This window comes from Crocodylus porosus, unplaced genomic scaffold (genome assembly GCF_001723895.1).
Source record: "Crocodylus porosus isolate Cpor-Errol unplaced genomic scaffold, CroPor_comp1, whole genome shotgun sequence".
Taxonomy (NCBI): domain Eukaryota; kingdom Metazoa; phylum Chordata; order Crocodylia; family Crocodylidae; genus Crocodylus; species Crocodylus porosus.
Window position 1 is genome coordinate 20,327,051 of NW_017728951.1, and position 25,474 is coordinate 20,352,524.

At 37.0% G+C, this 25,474-nt stretch overlaps 1 protein-coding gene across 3 annotated transcripts in view; it reads right to left on the reverse strand.

Moving 5' to 3' along the window:
- The window catches only part of RBM20 (RNA binding motif protein 20), a 143,740-nt gene that overhangs the window by 90,469 nt on the left and 27,797 nt on the right, over window positions 1-25,474 (reverse strand). For all 3 annotated transcript variants that reach the window (XM_019556225.1, XM_019556226.1, XM_019556224.1), the window contains one exon: window positions 17,554-17,714. In XM_019556225.1, coding sequence (XP_019411770.1) covers window positions 17,554-17,567 — 14 coding nt within the window. In that variant the 5' untranslated portion in view covers window positions 17,568-17,714. The remainder of the gene's footprint in view (window positions 1-17,553; window positions 17,715-25,474) is intronic.

The following is a 25,474-nucleotide window of genomic DNA, read 5'->3' on the forward strand; positions in this document are numbered from 1 at the left end:
AAAAAGCAAAGGTCTACCAGACTCCTCACATTAATTTTCTCAGCTGTAGCAGTGGGAAGGGGACAAATTCAGGGAAAACCTCCAGTATTTAGATTTTACACGTGGGAAATTCTAACAAATGGAATTTAATTTTTGTGGAGGGTCTTCTTCTATTCAAGTAAATATAATAATTCCCACATATATTAGGAGTAGTTCCACACCTGTCGAAGAGTTCCCCTTTAAGTAACTTAGGTTATCAGTACTCAGACTGGTGGCTTTTCTTGAAATAAAACAGGCAACTTGACAAATGTGTGTGCAGAAAGGAGAAAAGCTCTTTCTTTTTAATTTTTCCTGTAGCAATCTTGTAAAACACTTTTAAAGATTTTTCTAAGGAAAAACAATTTGTATCACGCAGAAAAAGTTTTATATGTGAAAAGACGGTTAGGGGGCTGGGGAACTTGACTTGTGAGGAGAGACTGAGGAAACTGGGTTTATTTAGTCTGGAGAAGAAAGACAGAGGGGATTTAATAGCGGCCTTCAACTCTTCAGGGTGGTTACAGAGAGGATGGAGCTGGACTGTCCTCAGTGGTGGCAGATGACAGAACAAGGAGCAATGGGCTCATGCTGCAGCAAGGGAAGTTTAGGTTAGATATTAGGAAAAGCTCTCTCACTGGGAGAGTAGTATAGCACTGAAACAGGTTATCCAGAGGAGTGGTGGAGTCTCCATTATTGGAGGTTTTTAAGACCTGGCTCAACAACGCCCTGGCTGGGATGATCTAGTCAGGGCTGGTTCTGGTTCTTTGAGCAGGGAGGTTAGAGTAGCTGACCTCCTGATGTCCTTCCAACCCTAATTTTTTAAGATTCTGTATGGCTCTATGAAAACATGATGTTCCTATTTCACACTACTGAAAATCGGAAATAGAGATGCATTTCTTACATGGAAACATACAAAGACTTGCATACGGTGAATATAGATACATATTCTGTTTTGCAATAAAGTTTAAGAGTGCTTTTAAATGTATGCGTGTATCATTCTCAGTACCTAAAACCAAGATAATCAAAGATCTTATATAGATGCGTGACCAATAATAAACGCATTGATATTATAAAGAAAAGTTTACTAACGGGATGATAAAATGTTTGAATATGGTAAAATAAGTTGTGTTACAGTTCTCAATTTGCCTTTAAAAATGTTTTATCAATTAGTGAACAAAAGTATTAGCCAATCACTTGTATATCATCAAGGTTCCCCAGTTTTTTGTTTCACCAACCAGTACTGTGCAAATATGATAATCACAAATGTACAGTTTGCTAACTTAATTATTTTAAACAATTTCTCTGTTGAGCATGAGCCGAGTAACTTACAAGAATAATCTCACACTTGCACAGAGCGATAAGAAGTGTCAAGAGTTCTTGGTTGGCTGTAATAAATGCCTCCCAAAGGACACAGACGCAATTCTTCAGCAATTATCGTTGTCCAGAGGCCCCAGGCTTTAGTAGGCATCATTTGTTATGCTTAGATGAATACTGGTTTCTAAATAATTACCATGACCTCAGCAACATCCATTCCTAATGGCAGACTCATGGCAATTAAAAACAGCTATCCTGGGCCTAATCCAAAGCTCAGTGAAGTCAATGAAAAGATTTCCAACAGAATTTGGTCAGGTCTTTTAATCTTAGATAGCTAATTAAAAAAATCTTGTCCCCTGTGATGAAACATAGACTTTATCTGGCATTTCAGTATTGTACTCCTCAAGCAAGACAATTTGGCACAGAAGATTGTCAGATTATCAAGAGGGTATACTAGGAATGTCACAGCCTCTGTTACTCTATGTAGGGACATTTATCAAAAAGACAGCTGCTATGAAATGACTATCTCCTTCTCCCACTAGAGCAACTAAAGGTTCTGCTTTGTTTTTTAATTTTTAATTACTTATGTTTCATCTTATTTTCTACAATTCACAATTCCACAATTCAGACTTTAGATTATGGCTGTATGGGATGGTTTGAATAGGGCTGACTGTGCCTCAGGCACGGGGTTCAACTAAATGGCCTCTTCAGATCCCTTCCAGCCTTACTTTTCTTACTTTTCAGACCAAAGAAGTGGCTCCCTTTTCATTATGCTAGACCAGTTTTCATAGTGTAACATTTACCTTTCCTCTCGCTCTTTGAGTCTCCCAATGGACAGGCACTGCTGGCAAGTATACAGGTCACAAAGTACTCTAATACATAGCCCAGATTCACAGATAAGCAATTCACAGGTACAGCACTGTACTAAAGTGAACTCCTGAGGACTCAGAATTAGCTATTAAAATCTGGTTCACCTCATTTTTGACCACCAATGGGAAAGCCTGCAAAACAGTAAAAATTTCAAGTAAATGTACATGAAGAGTAAGAATACCACATTTAGTATCTGAAGGTGCATCTGAACCCACCTATGAAAAAGTCAGCGACCTAGCTAGGACCCTTAACCTTTTATCAAATGAGGGTTTTGAGCAAGGGATTTCTAAAAGGCTCACGCTCACCTCCAAAAAACCCTTCACCAGAATGCAGCTCCCTCTGAAGGAGTCTCCATGTCCAGTTAAAATACAAGTAAAAAATAAAATGGAGAAAAAATAGTTTCTGAAACTTTCATTTACAAAGTACTAAAGTATATGAGTCAAATATAAATCAATGAAGTTTATATCAAGCACCAAAAAGTCAAATGAAGATGAAGACGACACCTGACTGACGTATTTTGCAGACTGACTGCTAGAACACAGCAGCACATGTTTTGGTTTTGAGTCATTGCTAACCCCTTTCTGAAACATTTTATTGTCCTCATGGCATGGTACACATCTCCAACAAAGAGGAACTCTCAGGAGGGAACTTTAACAATAAAATCTCCTCTTCCTCTTCTTATTTTATTGCTCAAGAGACCCAGAGTACTAGAGCAGTGATTCTCAACCAGGGTGCCATGGCACCCTGGGGTGCTATGCAGTGAAAACACCAACAAGGTAGGTTCACAACATAAACCCAGAGATTACTAATAGAAATCCAGAGTGCTGAAAGCACTCGGACCTGCTGTAGTCCTCCTGAGTTCTTTGTAACACATAAATTTATTATTTTTCTTTAGGAAAACAGGAGTGGAAACTAAGAGCTGACATTTTCTAAGGGGTGTCTTCAACCTAATGTGGTGCCCTGAGTCTAGAACCAGGTCCAGACTAATTTTTGTTCTCCGAAATACTCCTGAGCAAGAACTGTGCATTGAAACATGAGCTAGAGCTGTTCTACTCGCAGTACATTATAGTGACATTAAAAATTGCTAGCACTACTGTCATTCCTCTGTCAGAGAGCTGAATTTATTAAGATTACACCTGTGCTTTTCGGTGTATTTAATACATCAGGTGAATCACCAGAATATAAAAAAGACTGGCTATTTATATTTAAATACAATCCAATATCAGAGACCTGACAAAAATAATGTTCTACCAATGTAGCTTAGTGACCAGGTGCATGCAGGATAGATGTGCCTGCTTCACACTGGTGTACTCATTTCACTCTGCGTGACTTGGCTGTAATAATATTTCACGTCAATTTCTGTCCTGACTTTGCATCAAACCCTTGTAAAGAAATCAAGTAGATCTTAGAAACATGAGCAGAGCCTTAAACTAAAATTTAATTAATTTTGCATCCTGTCAATCGCCACTTTTTCTTAGAATATTTCTGGCTTCTGATAGGCTCTGGAGAAGAAAGTGGTTCCTATAAACAAATAACAGCATTCAGAATTAGTAATAGCAGGGTTACGATTTGGTACAATATATTTTGATTTGGACTTAATGACTAGTTTGGGGGGGGTGCCCCCCAGAAAAACTACATCCACAGAACTACCATAAAAGTAGATGATACTAATGTAGTATGCAACTCAGTCTACATTGCAGACTCTTTCTTAGCAGAGTAAATTCACCTGAGTAGAACTTTGTACAGCCTTGGCTGGGCTGTTTCCAATACCCAGACCAGTTTATTTAAAACTAAGGTCAGGTATATATCTTTATTACACAACAGTCTACAGTGATTCTCAACCACGGTGCCGCCAGATCCTTTAAAGGGTGCCTTGAGGTGTGAGGAGATAAGTCCATAAGCTAAGGAGATAAGCAGAGGGTCACAGTTATCCCTGCCTGGATGACCCTCACCCCACCACCCACAGTGGAAGGAGGTGCACGCTGCCTGCATCTACACGAGACACTGACTGTGCAGTCGTTACAGCGCAGCCATTAAGTACTTGTATAAACAAGTACTAAATGACTGTGCAGTAACCAGAGCTGAGGGCAGCTGTTTCATGCCACTGACTGCGCAGCTCATGTCACGCTCCTGCCATGTGACGCTATGGTGCAGTAGTCATGCGCTACGCCACTGACTGCGCAGCGGTGTCATGTCACACTCCTGCCACATGACGCTACGGTGCAGTAGTCATGACCTACTACGCAGTCTGCGTCTCAGATGCAGCCACTGTAATATATAAATTAGTTTCGGAAATTGGGTACCACTCAATGCACAAAAGCTATGGAGGGGTGACTTGAGTCACCAGAACCACTGGTGTAGACATAACCAGTGAAAGTCTCAGCAAGCAGCTAAACGTCATTTTTAAATACACAATCCTGTTTAAAAATTGAGATTAGAGAGGATCGTTAACTCTCAAATCTCCATGGCTTAAATAATGTTGTGCAAAAGCCTCTAAAACCTGAACTGCTGGGAGTGTTTGTGTAATGCTTCCTCAAGGTTTAGATACTCTAAGTGTTAACAACTTACCTAGTTAAACCTTTTTTCCTCCTTCCTACCTCTGACATGTAAAAAAAATTAAAGAATGTGGAAGGTATTTTTTCCACTGTGAAAAACTTAAGCTGAGGAACAAGACTGTCCTGTATATAACTGGTGAATTGTGCAAATAGGAAAAGAATTAGCTTGTTCCTTTTCCTCCATTTTATGACATATGAAAAGTTTTTAAGGGGGGTTGTACAAAGAGGGAGACTTGTTTTTTACATCTGAAATTCAGATCCTGGTTATAGTGGAGAAGTTATTAGGAGTGAAGACTTAGTGGAATACGGACATAGTAAAAAGCAACAGAATTATTTATTTTGTTTAGTTTACTTATTAAAAATGCTTTTACATAAAGTATTATTTATACAGAATAAAAAGTTAAGCAAGGGAAAGGATTTTTAGTCAATCATTTATTTTTATTTATACCTTATGTTTACCTTAGGGTTAAAGTTAAGATAAAAAGCCTTACTGCTGGAGTGAACTCTAACTATCCTTTAGACCTCCCCAAATGCCCATCTGGCAAGATGAAACCTCCAATTCCTGAAATGTCTTAACAAACAAAATGGTTAAGCAAAACAGAACCCTTTCTGAACATCTTTCACACAGACTAATTTTTTGGACCTTTGAAGGCTGCCTATAAGCAATAAAGTCAAACTCAGTCATGCTGCTCATAACTGTTCTTACCCTACCTAGGAATCCATATCTTTCTTATCTTTTTTTTTTTTAGCATTTCCTAACCATTGCCTTGTAACATGCCATCCAAACAAGTTCCATATTTATATACAAATGCATATTTTATGATCCTACTACATTAGATTTGCCTGACTCATTGATGCATGAGCCATCACTGGGGACAGGTTTTCAATCTACCTGTTCAAACTAATTTAATTTTCAACTGCTTCTGTACTTGAATATTTTACATCTTCATTCCCATTCTCTTCTCTCCTTTCAATTTCTCTCCTACTCGAAAAATAAAACAAGAACTAGAAGACAAGGCAAGGAAAAACAGCAATTTATTACTCAGGCTTACTGAAAAGAAAAAAACAGCCACTGTAGATTAATGTGTTTCCTTTCCCACAGCTTTTTGGCTGAAACAATAACTATGCATATTTACTGCAACCTTTCCATCTGCCAATGTCATTACGCTGACACATCCTGCCCGCAGGTGTTATGAGCCTATGAAGGCTAGACTGCACCCAGAAATGTTTTTCAAATTTGTAATTAATGATACAATATCTGCCCATAGGGCACATTTAGCATATTTCACTTCAGTCAAGCAGCAAAGATGACAAAAAACACAAACCCTAACACTCCATGTTACTCTTACCATTTATGCCAAGCATAAGCCAATTAATGAAAAAAATACTGAAGTACGGTATGACCAGAAACCAAAACTCAGCCAACAATTTTCTGCCAGTATTTTAAGCACAAAGTTACCATAAAATTCTCGCCCCATGTACCCATAGATATACGCTCTTGTAGATACGAAGGAAGGACTGGGTAATATATTTGTTTGCTTTTCAGTTCATACAAAGTATTTACTTATAAGCATAACCAAAGAAAGAGGCACTACCAGTGGAAAAAACAAAATGTCAGCAAGGGATAATACATGCTCAAATTTGACCATTAACATTAGGGCTGTGCGAAACTTTGGTCCCCGATTCAATTCGGCAGAGATTCAGCCAAATCCAAATCAAATAAGAACCCTCCAAATCGATTCGGAGAGGTTCGGCGATTCAGACATAGACACAGCTTTAAATGTTTTTTTCTACATACCTCTAGGTACCAGGTGGCTCATGAATGCTGCGATTAATTCATTTCGAAAATATGAATAAACTAGTTCGTTAACATGACAAAAGTTTATGAATGTGTGTGTGTATGCATGCATGTGTGTGCGCACGCGCGCGCACACACACACACACACACACACTTTTGTCACATTAATGAACTAGTTTATACGTATTTTCCAAATTAATTAGTATTTAAGTACCTAAACTCTGACATCACTTGTTTGAATCCTCTGTTGGTATGTCATAAGATTTGCCAGCCACAGTGATGGTCTGGACACCTGTTTGATCACCTATAAATTAAGCTACTGAAACCTAATTTTTTAAACTTTAACTAAACTTTTGCATTCATGAAGAAGTATTGGTTATTTTTTGGATCTCTTTTCTAATGATATGCCCTCTGTAACAGAAAGGATTTCCAAATGAAAGCATGATTTGGTCTGAGATGAGAAACTTTAGAACACAATTCTAACTGCCCAGTTTCAATTCTTGAAAGAGCCATTGAAACCCAGGTACAGACAGGTAAATTAATAGACCACCCTTTATTATGTGTTAGGTGCTCTGTGGTAATGATTTTTATGCCCAATCCCATCCTTCATTAAGAAGCTAAACCATAGTAACCTTGTTTCATTCTAGATAAACTGCCCCAGTTCAACTTTCACTTACTATGGGATAAAAGTGAACGCACAAAACAGTTACTATGGAGGAACTGATGCATGGAAAGTCCTTCCTCTTTCACCCCTTTTTAACTTGGTATAAATTTGTTCAACTCTCTCCTTTCCCTACATACACACTACGCTGAAAGGCTGGGGATCTAATAACTCCGGAGCCTCTTCAGGCATATGACAACAATGGAGACTTATCTATAGAAGTATATGGAAAAGTTGGTAGATGGAAAGGTTGCAGAAAACTGTTACATCATCTCTAAACTACCCTATCACTCTTCTGATGGATGACAACTAGAACTAACCATTACCTGAGTCTAAGGTAATTCAGTATCCATCCCCACCTTGTTCATTCTGCTAACCAGCCTACCAACCAGACTGCTAATTACAGTGGTTGTTTTGTGATGCAGACGCCTATTCATTTAGGAACTAAGACCAGACCATCAGCTCGTGTTGTATATGTCACTGCACCAATGCTCCATAATACAAAACTTCAATAACTGCTAGCCTAGACTCATATGTTTGCCGTGGGCAGAAAGGCTCCATTATTCCCAACAACCTTCTGCTGACCACATAATCTACTGGTGATACCTGGAGGCATTCAGTCAGGTGACTTTTCCGTTGAGGTATCTATTACCTCTAATGCCCTTCACCAGCACCTTCCTCATTCGTTTATAAACAAAGTCATTTTAATCATGGACACATTCGGCTACAAATTCACTTACCACAACAACATCTGAATGCAAGAACATTCCAGTTTACAGCACGCTAGTCTCATCAGTCATCAGGTTGTAAAAAAAGTTGACAGGTTCAGAGGTAAGAAAGTAGCTTTTAGCAAAGGGAGTCAGATGGATGATATGGGAAACTCATCAAAGAATCTCATACGAAATATCACCCATTGCTGTTCATAAACATGAGCCCGGTTTGGCTATATTCAATTACAAGCTGAGAAGAAGTATAATTAAGCAGCTCATGATATGGAATGGCTAGAGCATGTGTAATCTTATTTATGTTCTCTGCACCTGTGTTTTTTACGGTTTAAATTATAATACTGATCTTTTAAACTGCACACAGGGAGTATCCCAGTTCATCCACGTGAGGGACAGTAATAGATCCTATTTTTAATCAATATATATATTGTAGCACATTGTCAATTAGCAAATATATATTGAGAAATTATAATTAGATTGCCTACCATGGTCTCAGGGACATGAGCTCATCTTGTCTTACTGTTGCTATCCTAATCCTCCATCTCCTCTTTCTTCTGTTATTCTTCCACAAACAGCTATGTTCACAGGACGATTAAAATGGAAAAGCTATGGAAACCCACCATACCTCTTGTTTCAAACTCAATTGTAAATTCCTCACAATTTAAGCAGAGGATGCATTTTCGAGTACCTAGAACAATGAAGCCCCAGTCCTAATCATGGTCCTTCAGTCCTCGCTAAGGTTTTGTTTTTGTTGCATTTGTAAATTGCCTAAAAAAATGGGGCAGCAACTTTTCGGTATTGCTGCAAGCTAAATTAAACACCGCCGTTTAATTAGGAAGACTTCAGAGTACCTTACAAATAATGCAGTGAGCTGCAGCACATTTGTACTGCATAGTCTGGACAATAACCAATCCTTCAACTGTTTTACTGACGAGAAAATTAATAAGGTACTACTAATTGTCTAGAACTAAATCACACATCCAGTCTGTCATAGCTCTGGGAATACTACCTAAGTCTTCTGACAGCCAGCCCTATCCACTACGTGCCAGACTGTTCTTCTCCTTTCTAGGGAAGAAAAAATAATATCCTTAGTCACATACTTTTAATTAGTTACTACATATGGTACATTAATGTAATTGCCTCTAATTTCAGTGTTTCTGTGTGTTGGAATTATTTTTACATAGTTTAAAGGAGGCGCTACATTTTTCACTTATTTTGTTTTACTGCTTTATTTAAAACATGGCAGTTAGAGCACAGGGATGTTGATGCAGCTTGAATGAAGTCTGAACTTATCCAAGTAAATGGGCTTTTGAATACGATCTGGCCTAAAGCCTGCTAAACCCATTCTAGAACAATCAGCTTCTATTATGAAGTGAGATGAGTTTGTACAACATGCACAAAGTGAGGACTACCAGTATTGGCAACGGATTTGTTTTCCTACCCCATTTTAAACAGTGTGTAACAAGCTAATCAATATGTAAAGAGAAGGGTTTTACCTTATTTGCAAGGAAAATTGTTTCGCTCAAAATTGTGAAAGAGATACAGTTTTACAGTAAAACCTAGGAACACCTTTCAAGATAGCCAAATGCATGCAAAGAAGAGACACACCATCCAAGCAGTATTTCATAATAAATGAAAAAATATTTAACAGTATAAATTATAATGTATTATATTAACATCACGTTGTGAAATATTATAATTTATATAATCAATGCTTATATGAAAAGGGACACATGCAATATTCTACATGCTAGCTAAAAGATTAAGCATTGTTACTGTGTTATTTTGTGTTCTTCTATTAGTCCATATACAAATTAATTTAAACAGTCATTTAACTGTATTCCCAAGGAAATCCACTCCAGGATCTTAAAAGCACCAATAACAATCCCATGAGGTAGTTCAAGTATCTCCTTTTACTACTGTGCTCCTACTGAGCTATGTCCAGTACCAGCATACTTAAATTTAATGGTCCCATCTCAAAAACACTTGCATAAATCTCCTTTTTTGCAGGCATATGGTACAAACATTTATATATTAAAACAAGAATGTTATGATTTCAAGGAAATGGACTTCACTTTTAACTTGATTTGTTATCATTTTGATTCATTTCAAGGGAAGCAGAAATTATGCAATCTTGGTGCTACTTACTAGTGTTTAAAATGCTTCCCACTACGAGTGAATTGCCATTCCTTACCTTCATAGTTTGAATTGAAAAGTCCTTTTTCAGCTGGCCAACACCTTTTCCCTACTATCTCTCAACATGCAGAAATGCATTTAGAAGTTATTGAATAACTGAAGGAGTATCTCAATTTTCCTTTCATGGAAAAGGATTGAAGGGAAGTTGCCAACTCAAGATCGGCTCAAATGGTAAGACTGTTTGTTCAAAAGCAAACTTTTAACAAAGCCTATTCATTTGTTTCAGATAAAGACAGTTACAGACAGTGTTTTAGGCACTGTTTAAATGCAAGAAGTAGACACTGCTTCTGAGAGTCAGGCCCAATAGAAGTTTTTCCTACTGATTTTTCTTATATCAACAGTGATAATTTTAAACCTAGAACAAGCTTATCTATGGATTAACATTCCCCGCTAGTATCTACAACTCAACAGCTGAGAACTGAGAGTCTGTCACTAACGGCAATTATATAAAAACAAATAACTGACTACAGTTATTAAAAACAAGGGAAAGGAAATAAGTTAAAACAGCATAAATTAATTGGATTTTCAAAATATCCAAATTCAGTGTAAATAAGAAAATTTAATAATACGTTGTTAGAAACATAAGTTAAGAAATTTGTTTTAAAACTTTTTTTTTTTTTTTAAATGGCTATAATCTCCTACGTAGCTAAATACATTTCATACTATAGTCAGATTTGCCTTATGGCTGCTGAATTTACTTTTCAGATAAAAGAGCATGAGCTGTTCTATATTATGTCAAAAGAATATACTGCGCTGATGCTTACAAAGTCTGGCAAAGGCAAATTTAGAGTGAAGAATAAAGTAACATAAATACTCTTATCTACAGGATTTCTTTTCCTTTACCATTTTATTCAACACACGTCTCTGGGCATTTCAAATAAATACTCTCTGTGTTCTAAACAAATTTGAAAAACATTCCTTTGAATTCGAAAGTCCTGCCTTTATTGTACTTTTTAATCAATTAAATGGCTTTAGCGCTACAATTCCAATTTCCCACTGAGTTTGGGGTTTACAGAAATATAACCAAAACCCAAATCAAACTGGGATAATATTTTCATTTTAGTCTTTAGCTATCTGGAGACATTTTTCCTCAAAACTCCTCTGTCAAAATTAGAATTATACAAGGGATGAATCTGAACAATTGTTTTTAACAGGTTTAGAGAACTTCCACTGTGATCCAGCTGTTATGAAAAGACACCTAAAAGCTGGACATACTAAGCTATGATTAAAAACCCCCAATTATGTGAAAAAAGTTGCAGCAATGCATTGAATGTGCATCATTTTTTTTTTTAATTATGTGGAATAGCTCTAGTATAACATTCATGTAGTGAACAGCCATTTAGTGATCATATTAACACAATAACAAGTATGTCACTCTTGACTTTGGAGTTTTCACATAGTTTTTAAAACTCCAGAAATGGAGGCAATTTAGTCCTCATATACCGCATAAAAATCACTGTAACATACTGCAGATTGGGGTGAGCAAGCAATTACAAATAATTGATTTAAAACTGTCTAGTTTTCACTGACAAATTTTCCCTATGCTTTTTAACTCTGTTTCAGTCATTAGTAAAAATATTTATTAAGTTTTCAGATCATTTTTTTACTTTGTCCAAAAACACTTCTATTGAAGTAGTAGATATTCAAACTGTAAAGTTTTGAATAAACACTTAGGTCACGGCATACCATTTTCAGGATCTACCAAAAGTGCAGCAAGAAACTGACTTCTTGAATTCTGTATAGCCTTTCAAATTCAAAATTCACTTTCCATAAAAAAGATATTTATATTTGCTTAACATTCTCTCTTTCAATGCACAGTCATGGTAATACATTCATTATTTAAAATAATCACAGAAAACAAAAGTAACACTGCAGAGTTGATATATTCATTTATGCAATTCTGAATGAATATTTACAGTATTCTTCACACAGTAGTTAACATCCATAGCAAGTGTCTTTCAAACTAAAATGAACCAAAATTGCTCAAAGGATTTTTAAAACCTAATAAAAAGATGAAAATGGCTAAGAGAAGCAATGAATCTCCCAAAGGAAGAAACTAGAATCGTGCTATTGATCTACATAGGAGCAGATCTGGGTTCAGATGTTAAGAGTCCTTGTCTTCTGCTGGTTTAATTTTCAGTACTGCCGAGTGATAGCTATTAGGGTAAATTGCTAATTTGGCACTATCAAAGTTTGACTATCAAAGTTAGGCTCCTGTGAGAAGGGACAAACTCCAAAAATCCTAGGGTCTGATACTTCCAGGTGTTCTCAGAGTTGCTTAGCACAATGATTTACCCAGTAGGTACCCACCCCCACCCCACAACCTGTTTCTAAGACCATATGCTTGGGCTCTTAGGGCACTGGCAAGGCAACCAACCCTGTGTTGAGGCTACACTGGAGGGAATCCAACCATTCAGTCAGGGAGGGTGTTATTCTCAGCCTCAATCTTGAGTAGCATGAGGGAAAATTTGCTAACTCTTACCTCTTTTGGGATTACTTCCCTGAGAGACTGAGGAGGGTATTCTATACAATGCATTGTATTTCTAAGTTTCTTTTGCAAGATAAACTGTGAATTTGAGTAACTCCTTGGGACGTAACGGGTCTAAAGCTGTAGGTCCATCCATCAACTGAATCAGAGCCAAGCAGGGATGGTAAGAGGCAGATTGAAAGTAGTGCTTTCAAATAGCCTCATATGAACTATTTGTTGGACAAATTCTAGCCACTTTCCTACTCAGGGAATTTCCATAAGCTAATCACATATTCCACACATTTACTCTCAACTTAAGAAATGCCCATGTACTTATTCTACAGATTATTCACCTCAATTTAATACTGGACATTCAGGACATCTGCTCAGTTGTAACTGACTATGGATAAGTCTTTGTATGCTTCAGGAGAAAAGAGATGGCTGAACCGAGGAAGAAAGGGCTGAAGAGGAGGAAATGTTTTCTAACCTCAAATAAATTAAAAAGAAAGACAAAAAGGCTTACTGGTTTTGGTAGCTGTGAGTGACTTATAAATTTGTAACAAGCTCAACAGGGTCTCTGCATGCTCAACAGGGTCTCTGCATTTCAAGGTGCATCTGCTATCCCACTGTCCTGCATCATGAAGTAGAAGAACAGGGTTTGTATAATTTCTAAGCATTCACCTGGGGAAGCACATATGCTTATTCATCAATACACTCTTGGGGTTGGCATACAATATACTACTCTGAGATGTTTAGACACTTCTTTAATTGCACAATTCACTTAAATATATATTTCAGGATATGCATAGCGAACCCTTTCCATTCAAAGTACTGTATCATAATTGTTCCTTAGGGAAGATGATGCATATACAGTCTATTGCACCATTTGTTACAGAATTTTTAAGCATTTCAGAAATACAGTACAATCCCATTGTAGCAAACCCCAATGGGACCAGGAGAAACATCTACCCAAAGAATATTCACTCTAATAGGATTAGCTGATTTGCAGCATCAGTAATAATGGGGGGGGGTGGAAAAAATCAGTTCCTGCTAGTTGGGCTTAATAAAAGGTTTGTTATAAGCAATCAGGGTTGGTTATAGTGAGGTTGCACTGTATTAGACAAGCCTTAGAGATTCCCAAGACATTCAGCCTGTTTCAAGGATGGGGAAGCTGAAATAGATAGCCACTCGGCGCTGTGGACTGCACAGTTTAAGCAGCTGTAGTCTTCCAGTAAATCTACTGGATTTAACAGTGCCTCAGCAAAAGGATCACTGAGGCTCTCTGAAGAGCAGATTTTTTTAGCCAGTAAGCTTACAGTGACATATGTATTAAAAGAATATTTTCCATGTGTAGTAAAGCCTATCTGTCCAAAAAAAAGAAAGTAAATCCTTGCATAAGTTTTCACCACCCAGAATGTGTCAAAAAAAAAAGCAAGTAACAATGCTTTAAAAAACAAACTATGACAAAAACAATACCCCCCCAAAATGTTATTCAGCTCTACACTATACAAGAGTTTAGTTATGGATTAGCAAGGCAGCAAAATAGTATTAGAAATCAAAGTTGTTCCCGAGCTCAAGGACACTAAAAGAAAAACCAGATTGCTATTCTAAAATACAGGTTTTTTTATACTACACTGATCTGTAGCATCAGAGTGAGGATTAAAGAAATGATAACCCAAGTTCCAGAAAGCTACTAAATTAATGCATCAGCCAGATGCTTTTTAAAAATTAGTAAATTAAAACATCTTGCAGAGGTTAAACCGTGTCTGACAACTGAAAAGGAATTTTTCAGCTGTTTAAAACCTTGATGGTAAAGAAGAAATTCCAACACATTAACTCTAGCAGCACAAAGGATACTATGTTCACAGCCCAAGGACTCTCTGATTACCACAGTATATGCTCTGAATGGGCAAGCCCAATTTTTAGTGACATGGCATGACAGGGTGATTACACTGCTGACAAGTAAATGTTTTCATCTCTCTCTCTCTCATTTTGCTAATTCTGTGGGTCAGTAGGGATAAAACTATATGGCACTTAAAATCCATGTGTTTACAGATTGCCTTTTGAAAACTGTCTTCCCTCAGAAGTCTTTATTTAAAATCAATGTGCATGCTTCCTTCCAGCGACTTAAGCCAGATCCCTTTTTCACCTCAATATATGAATAGGGCAGCCTAGGAGGTAAGCTTCTGGAACAGGATTTGTCTGGCTTTTTGAGAGATTTCTGGTACAAAACCTGGTACAATGAGTGTTTACTCTGCTAGAAGTCCTTTGCTACTAATGGTTTAGAAACAATAAATAACAACAGCCAGAAGCTAGCTGCAAGATCAAGATTTTAATTAAGCTGTAGAGATTTTTGCCATTCTGAGATCAGTGGGTGGAACATTAGGTTTAGCTTTTCGGAAGCTTTTTCCTAATGCCAAAGTTACAATGCAGGCATTAGGAATTACTTATTCTTCTGACAAAAACACCCAGAGTACCTATCCAGTTTTATTTAATGCACTTAAGCTTATCCTTACTAGTTACAGAAATGTTTTGAAGAGTTACTAGAAACTCTCAATATGAAAAGTGCAATTTTAGGACCTTTCAAGTCAATATTCACATCCCTGGAAGATGGGTATTACAAAGAATGGAAAGCCAAAACATTACCTTGAGAGAAGAAAGGAATTAAACAGTACTGTTTTGCTTTCTTATGCAACATAAATAAATACTTTTTTAAAAACCAATCATCTAAAATAAAATGTCAAATTTACACCAAGTAGTAAAGATTAGCTTCTGCTGTACAATGCAAGGTAAAACATTTTTTGACACCTTGTTTTACTGTAAACGGACAGGCAAAATAAATACCGCAGGGTGTCATAAAAATGTCTGCAACTATAATACTGAGAGGAAATGTCTTGTGCTACATTGGAAAAGTGTGTAATTCTTTTTCTGTGTTTAATTTTTTTTTAAAATTAAAGGATATTGCCAGCTTGAAGGTTTTTAAAGAACAGAACTAAAGAATACAGGTTTGGAAAGACTACTAATCAAAAACATCTGTGTGTCAGATATAACAGCCTTTGAAAAGAACGCTCTGAATTTCCTTCTTAAAAATGAAAGGTTGTGCTATTTTCCCAAATAAATTTTAAAACTTAGGGTACGTATTTTTGCTGAAGCAAAAAATTCAAACAATTGATTTCCTCTACTGGATAAACAGCCACCAGACCAAAAAAAAAAAAAGTTATGAATGCACAAAGCAAACAAACTATGAAGAGGAAAATGACCATCTTCTCAGCTTCTTCCTGTTACAACCACAAAAAGTATTATTTAACCGTACACAGTCTTCACTGAGATTTTGATGTTGATGATGACACTTTAGCCCTTCTGTAAAAACATGTCTTTTTTGATGTAATGATTTTTTTAAAATTCTTATTCATTTGCTGCCTTCAGTTGAAGTCATGGGGATTTTTTTTAACCTAACTAGGGTAACGCCAATTAAATGTTCACCTTTTGGTAGCTATCTAGTTTTTATTATTATTTCACATATCTAACAAGCACTATTTAAAGTTTCACATTGGACTGCTGAGTTCTGAGTTCTTGCACTACCGCAAAGTTTAGGGAAGCTGTTGCCTGTCAAATCAAAGTAATTAAAGCCTGAGAGGAAAATTAGGTTCAGATGGTGCAAATACATGTTGACTAGCTCCATTCTCTAAGACGTTAAATCAATTCCACCTAGCTGTGAATTCTACTTTGTTTCACAGGGTGAATCCCTGAACTTGATGGACTTGGTTTATTCACAGCTCAGCTTCCTGCCACGTCTTCATTGCATAAGACTCTTTAACCAGTTTGCATTGGCTAACTTAATTGTAAGTCTTGCTAAAAAAAAAATTAAAAATAACAGTTTTTCTTACAATACGTACAGGAGAATTTCAATTATCTCTTTAAACAATTGAAAATATTTTCAACTGAACCCACCAAAATGATAATCACAAAAATACGTTTCTGCTACCAACAATTTTATAAAACAAAAATGATCACCAAATAAATAAATGAGAATTAGGATAAATATTTAGATGCGCATATCCCCACAATTTATTAAACACCAACAATCTATGCTATTAACCCCTTCTTTTTTTGAAGTGAGGCGGTAGCAGGATATATTTTTCTGTGATCCGATGCACCCCCCCCATGTATTTCTTGACCTTTGCAGATAACTGGGTCTGCCTACCAATCATTGTGAGCATCATTAAAAATAGAAAAACAAGTTCTGTGACATTGCCTATCTAGATGTTTAAATACCAGAGCTATCTCCTAATCACCCTGTGACCTAGGAGGGATAACAATATGCTAGAAACTAAGAAAAAACATGATAACGCCTTCAGTTGCCACCAGCTGACCTGACAAAAGCCAGAGCCTGTTGTTGGTCTCAGTGTCAAAAATAGACTGAGTCTGAAAGTAGCCATGCACATTTCCAAAGTTATCTGCTAGTCAGTTGCTTTGTGAAATCCATTAAAGCACTTAAAATAATGGAATCTGGAGTTGGTATAACCTAATTGAAAATAGCTGCTTCTTTGACATGCTCTTGAAAAAGCAAGATTGTCAAGGCCAAGAAACAAATTTTCAGAAAAGCTATTACTACATAAATGCTTTTGCTGGTGTATTTTCAAGATTGGCTCAATATTAGCAAAGTAAAAAAACCTCACCTCCTAGAGATACTGCTAAATATTTTATAATAAACATAAAAAAGAATCCCCAACAGATACTCCTTATCCACATTCAGCTAATCTATCCATTTTATAATATAGCCAGACACACAAAGATTGCTCCCCACTTCTCAGGAGAGATTTAATAGCTCTTAAGATGTTGTTAAATCTTTGCCGTTTTACAGAAAATATGAAAAACTTTCACTAATCCATTGTTAACAATTATTCAAATTAGAGGTACATTAACATTGTCAAATTAAATGAATGAGATACCTTTTTGGATCCATTGGCTTTGCTTCTTAACTTGAGTTTGTTCTCTTGCTCACAACAATGCAGTAATTCTCCACGCACCTTCTGACCATTTACCCAAATTAGCACTGCTCCACTGCACATGGTTTTCAAAAAGCAGTCCAGTTAAGTTAAAGCGTTGGCAGCTAGGAAACAAGTCAAATAACAAGTATGGGTTCTTACTGGCTTATCAGATGAAAAGTAACCAGATGCCTGAAATAGCCTGAAGTCACAGTGGTCTGCGGATTAGTTATGTTTCATTGTTACATATCAGTATTTTGAATTATTAAAATAAATAAATAAATATACACAGATCAGAATCTTTTAGAGTTCCATTAGATGCTAATTTTACTGGATACAATAGTTCTCATTTTTAATGGGCAGATTTTTGAAAATTGATTTCTTCTGCTGTATTTGCTGAAGTGCAAATTTCCTAACAAGGCAATCAGGACTTGTAGTAGAGATGATATCTTTTATTTAGACCAACAGGATTTTTGCAAAAAAAAAAATTCTTTTAAATTTTTTTGCAAAAATCCTGTTGGTTTAATAAAAGATATCATCTCTATTACGAGCCCTGATTGCTTTCTCCTCTAAACCAATACAGCTACAACCTGGGTACCTGAACAATTTCCTAACAAGACATTTCTATTAATCTGGATCTCCTTAATAAGAACTGGGTAAAATTTTCACTTGAGACATACAGCATTCTTTACAAGAGAATCAGGTCAAGCTTTTTACTTTCACTGTCAGTGCTGAGTCTTATTAGAAATTTTTTACATTTATTTAATTTAAAAATGGAAATTTCAGGAAAGGCATATTGGATGAGGGCAAAATAAATTATTCACAACCCATATTTACACAAGTTTTTCTTAAAACCCCAAAGACTCCAGAACATATTTCTAAGGCAGCTTCTAAGATTGTGAAAACCTGACCTGTAACACTCTATACAAGAAAGGAAATCTTCAGAAAAAGCTGTGTTCACTGCAAGCAAACACATGTGTGACTCCATAAGGATGCTACCAGCAAGTACAGTGCACCAGAATGAATTATCAAAAAGCTGCCCAAAGAACAAAAGTGGCTTCTTCATAATTTAGTCAAGTTTCTGTAAATCCTGGCAATTAAGTTAGACATTTAACAAGAAGATTCAAGGCAGAATTTTTGGTAGTACATTATATCACCCAAAATACTAGAAAAACTAAGGGCTGAATAAGATTATGAAATCAAGAGAAATGCGCAAAGCTAGATGTAGTAGTTTGAAGCACAAGTATTATTCCGTAATAAATTCCAAACACTGGTAACAAGTTAGCCATGTGTGAAACAAAGATCAGCACATAAATCAGTGGTAAGATCATGTGATTAAGTAGGTGTTAATTAACAGAAGTCCATTTACACTCTTAAACCTGCACCTCTTCATTAACCTGAGACTTTCCTTCAAAATTTCAAGTAAATGTGTTAATTTTAAGCCAGCAGTGAACATATGCCATGAATGCACGCTAAACAGACATTCTCTGAAAGGCAGCTCAAAACAGCATTGCTGGGTTTCAGGTTTTTCTAAAGAATTCCCCATTCCATATAGGTAGTTTAAAAGTTTTTTTAAAAAGAGTCTGAATTGCCAGCCGTCCATCTGGGACTGTAAAGCTGAAGGGGTTGCGGGGACGGGGCAAGACTTCAAAGATCTTACTTTCGGAACATAATGAACAGGTTTGGCTTGGTTTTTCTAAACAAGGCACTCCTTTTGATGATACAGAAGCTGAAATAAAAATAACACATTTCTCTTTGCTTTAATTCTCATGCAGAACTAAGAGTAGAAAATATTTTTTTTTTAAATAAACCAGTATCTCATTTGGGACACTGTTGTTGCTGTAACTATTATTAGTTAGTATTGCAATAGCACACAGATATGTTGGGTCAGAATGCGGAGTTTTTGCAATCACTTTTCACAGCAGAATTACATTGTAAAATACTAAAATGAATAATCCAAAAGAGGGGGAAAAAGTAAACCATGCAGATCTTGAATACATTATTTTGTTTAGCAAATATCAGGATCTAAAAGAAAATGCTAAATTACAATAACGTTTTCTGCAACAGAGAGATACAATATTACAGACTTTTCAATAAGATGTTTGCTATGTTTCAGGGTTTCCTCAGCATGCACCTGCCCCTATTTAACCATAAGCAGATATATGTACAAAAAAACCCCTGATTTCAGCATGTACTATAAACCCTATTTTTTTAATCAGGTTGTCCCCAGATTCCCTGCTGAAATAAGTGCCTGCAATAAAATGCAAGATTACACATGTAAAAAACTGCTGAATTTAGGATTTATTGGAAACTTAAGTGGAAGGATGGGTATTACCAACATTTTTAAAAAGTAACACTTGTGCCTGAATGATTTTTAGGCTACTGATGTTAAAAATGAAAACTAGTTCTACTTACTGAAACACCTGGGTTTTTAAGGTATTTCATACATGACTGTTTTCTGTATAGAAAGTTCTTTTGTTGGTAGGGACTTTGTTATTGCAATAGGAAAATGTGGTTGCAAAACCACAAAAGATTGCAGAGGTATATTTACAATAACGTTCCAATACAGTATTTTAAATCAACTACATTTCAAAACCAGTAGTGCACGTTACAACTGGTACAGAATCAAAATTAAAAAGGAATTTAAAAAATCATGCACAATTATAAATAATCTTGCACTGCCATATCAGCGTGGATTTGATTTAAATCAAATTAATCTGAACCATTATTTAAAACACAAATTAAATCACTGGTAAGGAAGCCATGATTTAAATTATTGTTTTCTACTAAAAGTGCATTCTTGTGGTTTAATATCCTTTATTCTTTTAACTTCTTCAAACTTTGCACTTTGAGAGAAAGGTAAGGGCTTGACTGTGTGTACGCAAACTTGCAGAGAGACAAGAGGGCTGAGGGGCAGGTAATCAGGTCTGTTCTCTCATCTCCATATACTGCTGTTACAAGGATGTTATCTTTGGAGACTCAGATCCACAGTTTGAGAACTGAAATTAAGCATGACACCGATGCTTAATGGGATCTTCTAGACTGAGCACTAAGTCCCATTGGGTAGAGTGGATTTCTTTAATCTTTACTAATCTATACAGGAGCTTCTGGGAACCCCATAATATTGGGCCCCTAATGGCCTGTTGTGACCTATTTAGAAAAAATTTCAAAAAAAAGTTACATTGTCTCAGATAATACAGAGTTAGAATATATCGTCTCAAATAGTCTATAATTAGAAGTTATAATCCCTATTCCATGATGATATCTTTGATCTTTAACATATCTTAAATTAAAACTATCTTTATACAGGTTTTTTTTTTTAATCTTAACAAAATAATTGAAGTGGTAAAATAAAAATATCCAACTTAAAATGTTTAAAACCAATTTTTTTTACATATTTTTATTAAAAGTCGTTGATTTTTATCCACCTTGGTCATAACTAAACTAAACAATAAATCCCGGTTGATTTATCAATATCTATGATTAATCCTGGATCGGATGCTTCCTAGACACAGAGTTAATTCAGTGGTGACCTTCTGTGCTCCTGGTTTAGATTTGAAGCCTATGGAATGTGGGCCTGGCTAACTCAGTGACTGCTCCTTATGTTAGTGCTCTGATATGCCAGACTACACCCTTCAACCAGTATTCAGACCCCTATATGGAATCCTGAAAATGCGAGGAAGGTCACCCTATACTCCATTAACTCGACAGCCTAAATTAGGTTTTTGTAGCTCTTATACACACTCTACGCTGTCCCATCAACATGGAATTAACTAAATTCAAAGTTCATTTAATGCCAAAACACAGCTGACAAACAGCTACCAGGCAGTTAATTCTAAGTTGCCAAATAAAAATGATTTTCTTAAAAAAACCCAAAACAAAACAAAAACCTATTGTGGACTTGCATCGGCTTTGAAAATCTCTAGTCCCTCTTAGTAAGCAAACAGTAAGTCTCAACTTAAGTCGGCAAACTGGATTCCACACCATTAACATTGATCATTGCCCAATTCTCCATAGCCTTCTTTCCAATATTTCTAGCCAATGCACAAAAAACTAGCAGATTTTCCTCAGCTCAGAGGCAACAGTGGCTGGGGGAGGCAGAAGTCGAGATGATCACCTGCACCTGACAAGCAAAAGAGGGCTTGGCAGAGACGAATAGGAGAATCATACAGGAAAGGGGGCAAATAAGTATTGGAAGGCATCAAGGCTGCTGGAAGGGGTCGCAGTGGAGGAGAATCTGAAAGATGGTGCGTGGGAGAAGAAAGGGCAGAGGATGGTGGCAGTCTTCCAAGGCTCCTGTTCTTCCCGCTGCCCTCCCCTGCAATTCTTGCTCCATGTTCCCAGATGCTTGCAGAAAACAGCCACAAAAATCCTCACAGGCAGGGAGGATTAGCTACTGCTGCCTGGAGCCCAGCTGAAGGCACAGAATAGCTTACCCAAGATATGTGGCACTTGACAATGCTGAACACCAACGTAATGGCCACACAATGAATGATACCAAGACCACCCACAATGGCTCAGAATTAAGCCTTCCTAAACTTAGGAAAAGTCAGCTACAGACATAACATTTCAGCACGTTTTAAATAAATACACGAACTAAATAACTTCTGGAGTTCTTACAGAAATCCACTGTCCTTCAATAGAAATCAAGTTACAATCATGGTCAGTAGCACTGAATTAAGCAAAAACAGCTTTATTCAATTAACAAGCCTGGATGGAATGACTGAGAATAGCAAAAATTTGTCAAAAACAGTCCAATTAAGTGAAAGAAATCAGAAAGCTATAAAAAAAAGAAAGGCATGCTCATCACATAGTTCTTTTTTTCCCCTCTATAAGACGACATTTCCGCACTGAATTATGCAACTCCCTAGGCATATGGTGAAGGGAAAATAAAAACATTTCACAGCTGTGCAATGCCATGCATGATAACAAACATCTGAGAAATTAAGAAGGGACAACAGTTGCAGTTGAATATGATGCACTTTTTTGTAATTGTAATTATGGTAAATGAGCTTTTAGGAGTGAGAATCCTACCCATATTCCAAACCCCCTTTTCTACTTTGGAAATACAGGTCAATTATATAACAATTGCCATGTTAGATTGGGGAGGGAAGGGGGGGAAGGGGTTCTAGCCCAGAATCCTGCAGTGCCCACTACCAGATGCTTCAAAGGAAGCTGCAAGGAACTATATGCTGTGATTGTCTGCTTCATTTTTTAAGAAGTTTCTCTCTCAGAGGTTGTGCAATGCTCTCAAGAAATGTGCACCTCTTCCCAACTCTTAGTCTTACTCCAGTCCCATTTCCTGTACCTGATTTAAGTAGATGGGCCTGTGGAAGAAGTAAGGGAATCATTTAAAGACTCTTCTATTATTTCTGATAACAATTTTGCTAGGGACCGAAGTTACACAAAAACCAGTTTAAGTAATCAGAAACTGGTTTAAACCTGTAACAGAACAGAACAGAAGTTCGGTGCACATAAACCCATTTCAAAACGGCTGAAACTGCTTTAAAATAAATCTGGTTGAATTTGGTATCAGACTTAACTGATTTGGGTCAAACTGGTTTGGGCAACTTCTGTCCTAGACCCCTTCCTGGTTTAAGTTAAAACACAGTCCCCCAGCATGCCCTGGATTGGACTGGGCTAGGTCGTCTGCTCCAGCAGAGAAGGATTGTGCAGGTGGGGGCAGCAACTGCCCCCCTAGGCAAACCCTGTCTGGGGTCAGGGCGAGGAGTTAAGCTCCCCTTCAAAGTACAGAGCTACCCTGCCCTGCTAAAAACTTACTGCTACTGTGAACTACAGATCTCAGAGGCACCTGGAAGCAGGAACAGGAAGTGATGAGCAATCCTGCAGAGTCTTGCTGCTGTAATTCTGAACTGCAAATCCCAGTGACTTTGGGGGCAGCAGGAAGAAGTGAACAAGCACAGTCCATGCTGGCTATGTGCCAGAGAGCTGTGTGCTCTAGCACGCTCTCAGCTTCTGGCCTGAGCCACTGCAGGTATGTGGCTGCATCTCCTGAATCAAAAGTGAATGTCCAGTTTTTGCTCAGTTTAATATCTTCAGTTTAGACTAACCTGAAAAGACTGAATCGATTCAGCCTTGGGCTTTCTGACTGTCTGTACTTAGCCCTGGAGGACACTGAGCCCTACAACCCAAAAATTTTGATCAATACGTATCCATAGTTGGGCTACACGACTCATCTGACACCATCTGTGATGACTTAGAAAATCCTGTGCTAAATGTCTGTTTAAATTTGATGCATTCTTACCATTCAAAGGGTGCCTAGTTTTAAAAAGCTGTATGAATCTTATTTGTCAGCCTAATAAAAGCATCAGTTAGTAAACAACATTGCTGTAATGACACCAGGAGAATTATGAGCAACTGCAAATTGCAGTTAACTTGATATCAGCCTGTATGTCTACCTTAACACTGATGCCAGCAATTTAATTTTATTTCAAGCCAACACAAAAAAAAATGTTTTACTGCTACTTCTCTTTGAAGAACATCAAAACACTGCAAGTATCTGCTAATATCCTATACTGTTAACAAAATATACTATACAATGGATGTGAATTACTTTACTAACCTTAGAAAAATGGAATTAATCAACTCTAGTTTAGTTTGAACTAGTTAATCCAGTTTAGCTATGTAGTTATGTGAGAGCTTTAAGTAGTAATCAATCTTCTTGCATTCACCGACCAGTGACTTGTTAATCTGTAGTTTTCATAACATAATAAAGAATGTTTCAAAGATAGTTGTATTATCCTAATGAGTTTCTACAAGGCTTGTGGTTATGTGCTGGATAAGACTGCATGCACAGTAGCGAAGTGTATGATACCATATAAATTACCTCATATCCCACCATCTGGAACATGTTGTCAGAAAACCACAAACACTTTGAAGTTGCCTGAATCTCTTCTGACTAACAACATAACCAATTTGAGCTCCATCATGAATGCCTGAAGAGTGATTTGTATCATGTGAGACTGCCTTATTAAGCAGGATATTGCTCTGAATAAATATATTTTAAAAAATCTGAAATTTAATTTCCAGCCTACTTGCAAGTCAGACTATATTTTAATGTAAGCCTCTTTTTAATATTGAATCAGTTAATTCATCAATGTGGCCATAAGTGAGGTGTTGGGGTACAAAATTTTTCCATGACTAGCAAGGCAACTGGAAGTTTCCCCGCGTTGGCCATATCTTGTTGTTATGGTATCTATGAGGTTGTTACTTCATTAGGGCAAACTCAGAAGTAGGGGTTCCTGACTCCCAAAGAGATGACGATCTAAGTTACTGACTGGGTAAGACAATATGGCAGGGAACATACTGAGAATATTACAACTTCAACTGTAACTACAATTAATTGGAGCTATGCTTAAGGCTGAGTGAACTGAATCAAATACCCCAGGTTCTGCTAATGAAAAATATAGCAGCAGGCAGCCCAGCAGCTAATAGTGCTGATTTGTAAAGTCCTCTTCACCTATCGAATTGCCAGCTTTCCAATGCAGAGTCCAGGCTCTTTGTTTCTGATCCATAATGAAAGTTTGGATGAGATGACTGAAATCTGTGAACAATTTTGATTTCTCCCTACTCCTCCCTGGCTAAAACTGCATTTTTTTGTGGATTTACTATTTACTGGAAAAAAATTGGCTGGTTCGCCTACCACTTGCCACTTGAAATTTTGACTCAAATGCCAAAGCCCAAAGGCTGGTTTACCTATAAGCACAGTAGGGGAAAACATGAAAGTAAAGAACTGGACCCATGTTAAATACACAGACCCACAAAAACCAGTACGCAGAGAGGGAAGCACCTGCCCCCCGCAGGTGGGCTGACCAGGACTCGGCAGCTGGCCCTAGGAGCAGGGACTCTTTTCTCCCTTCCTGCT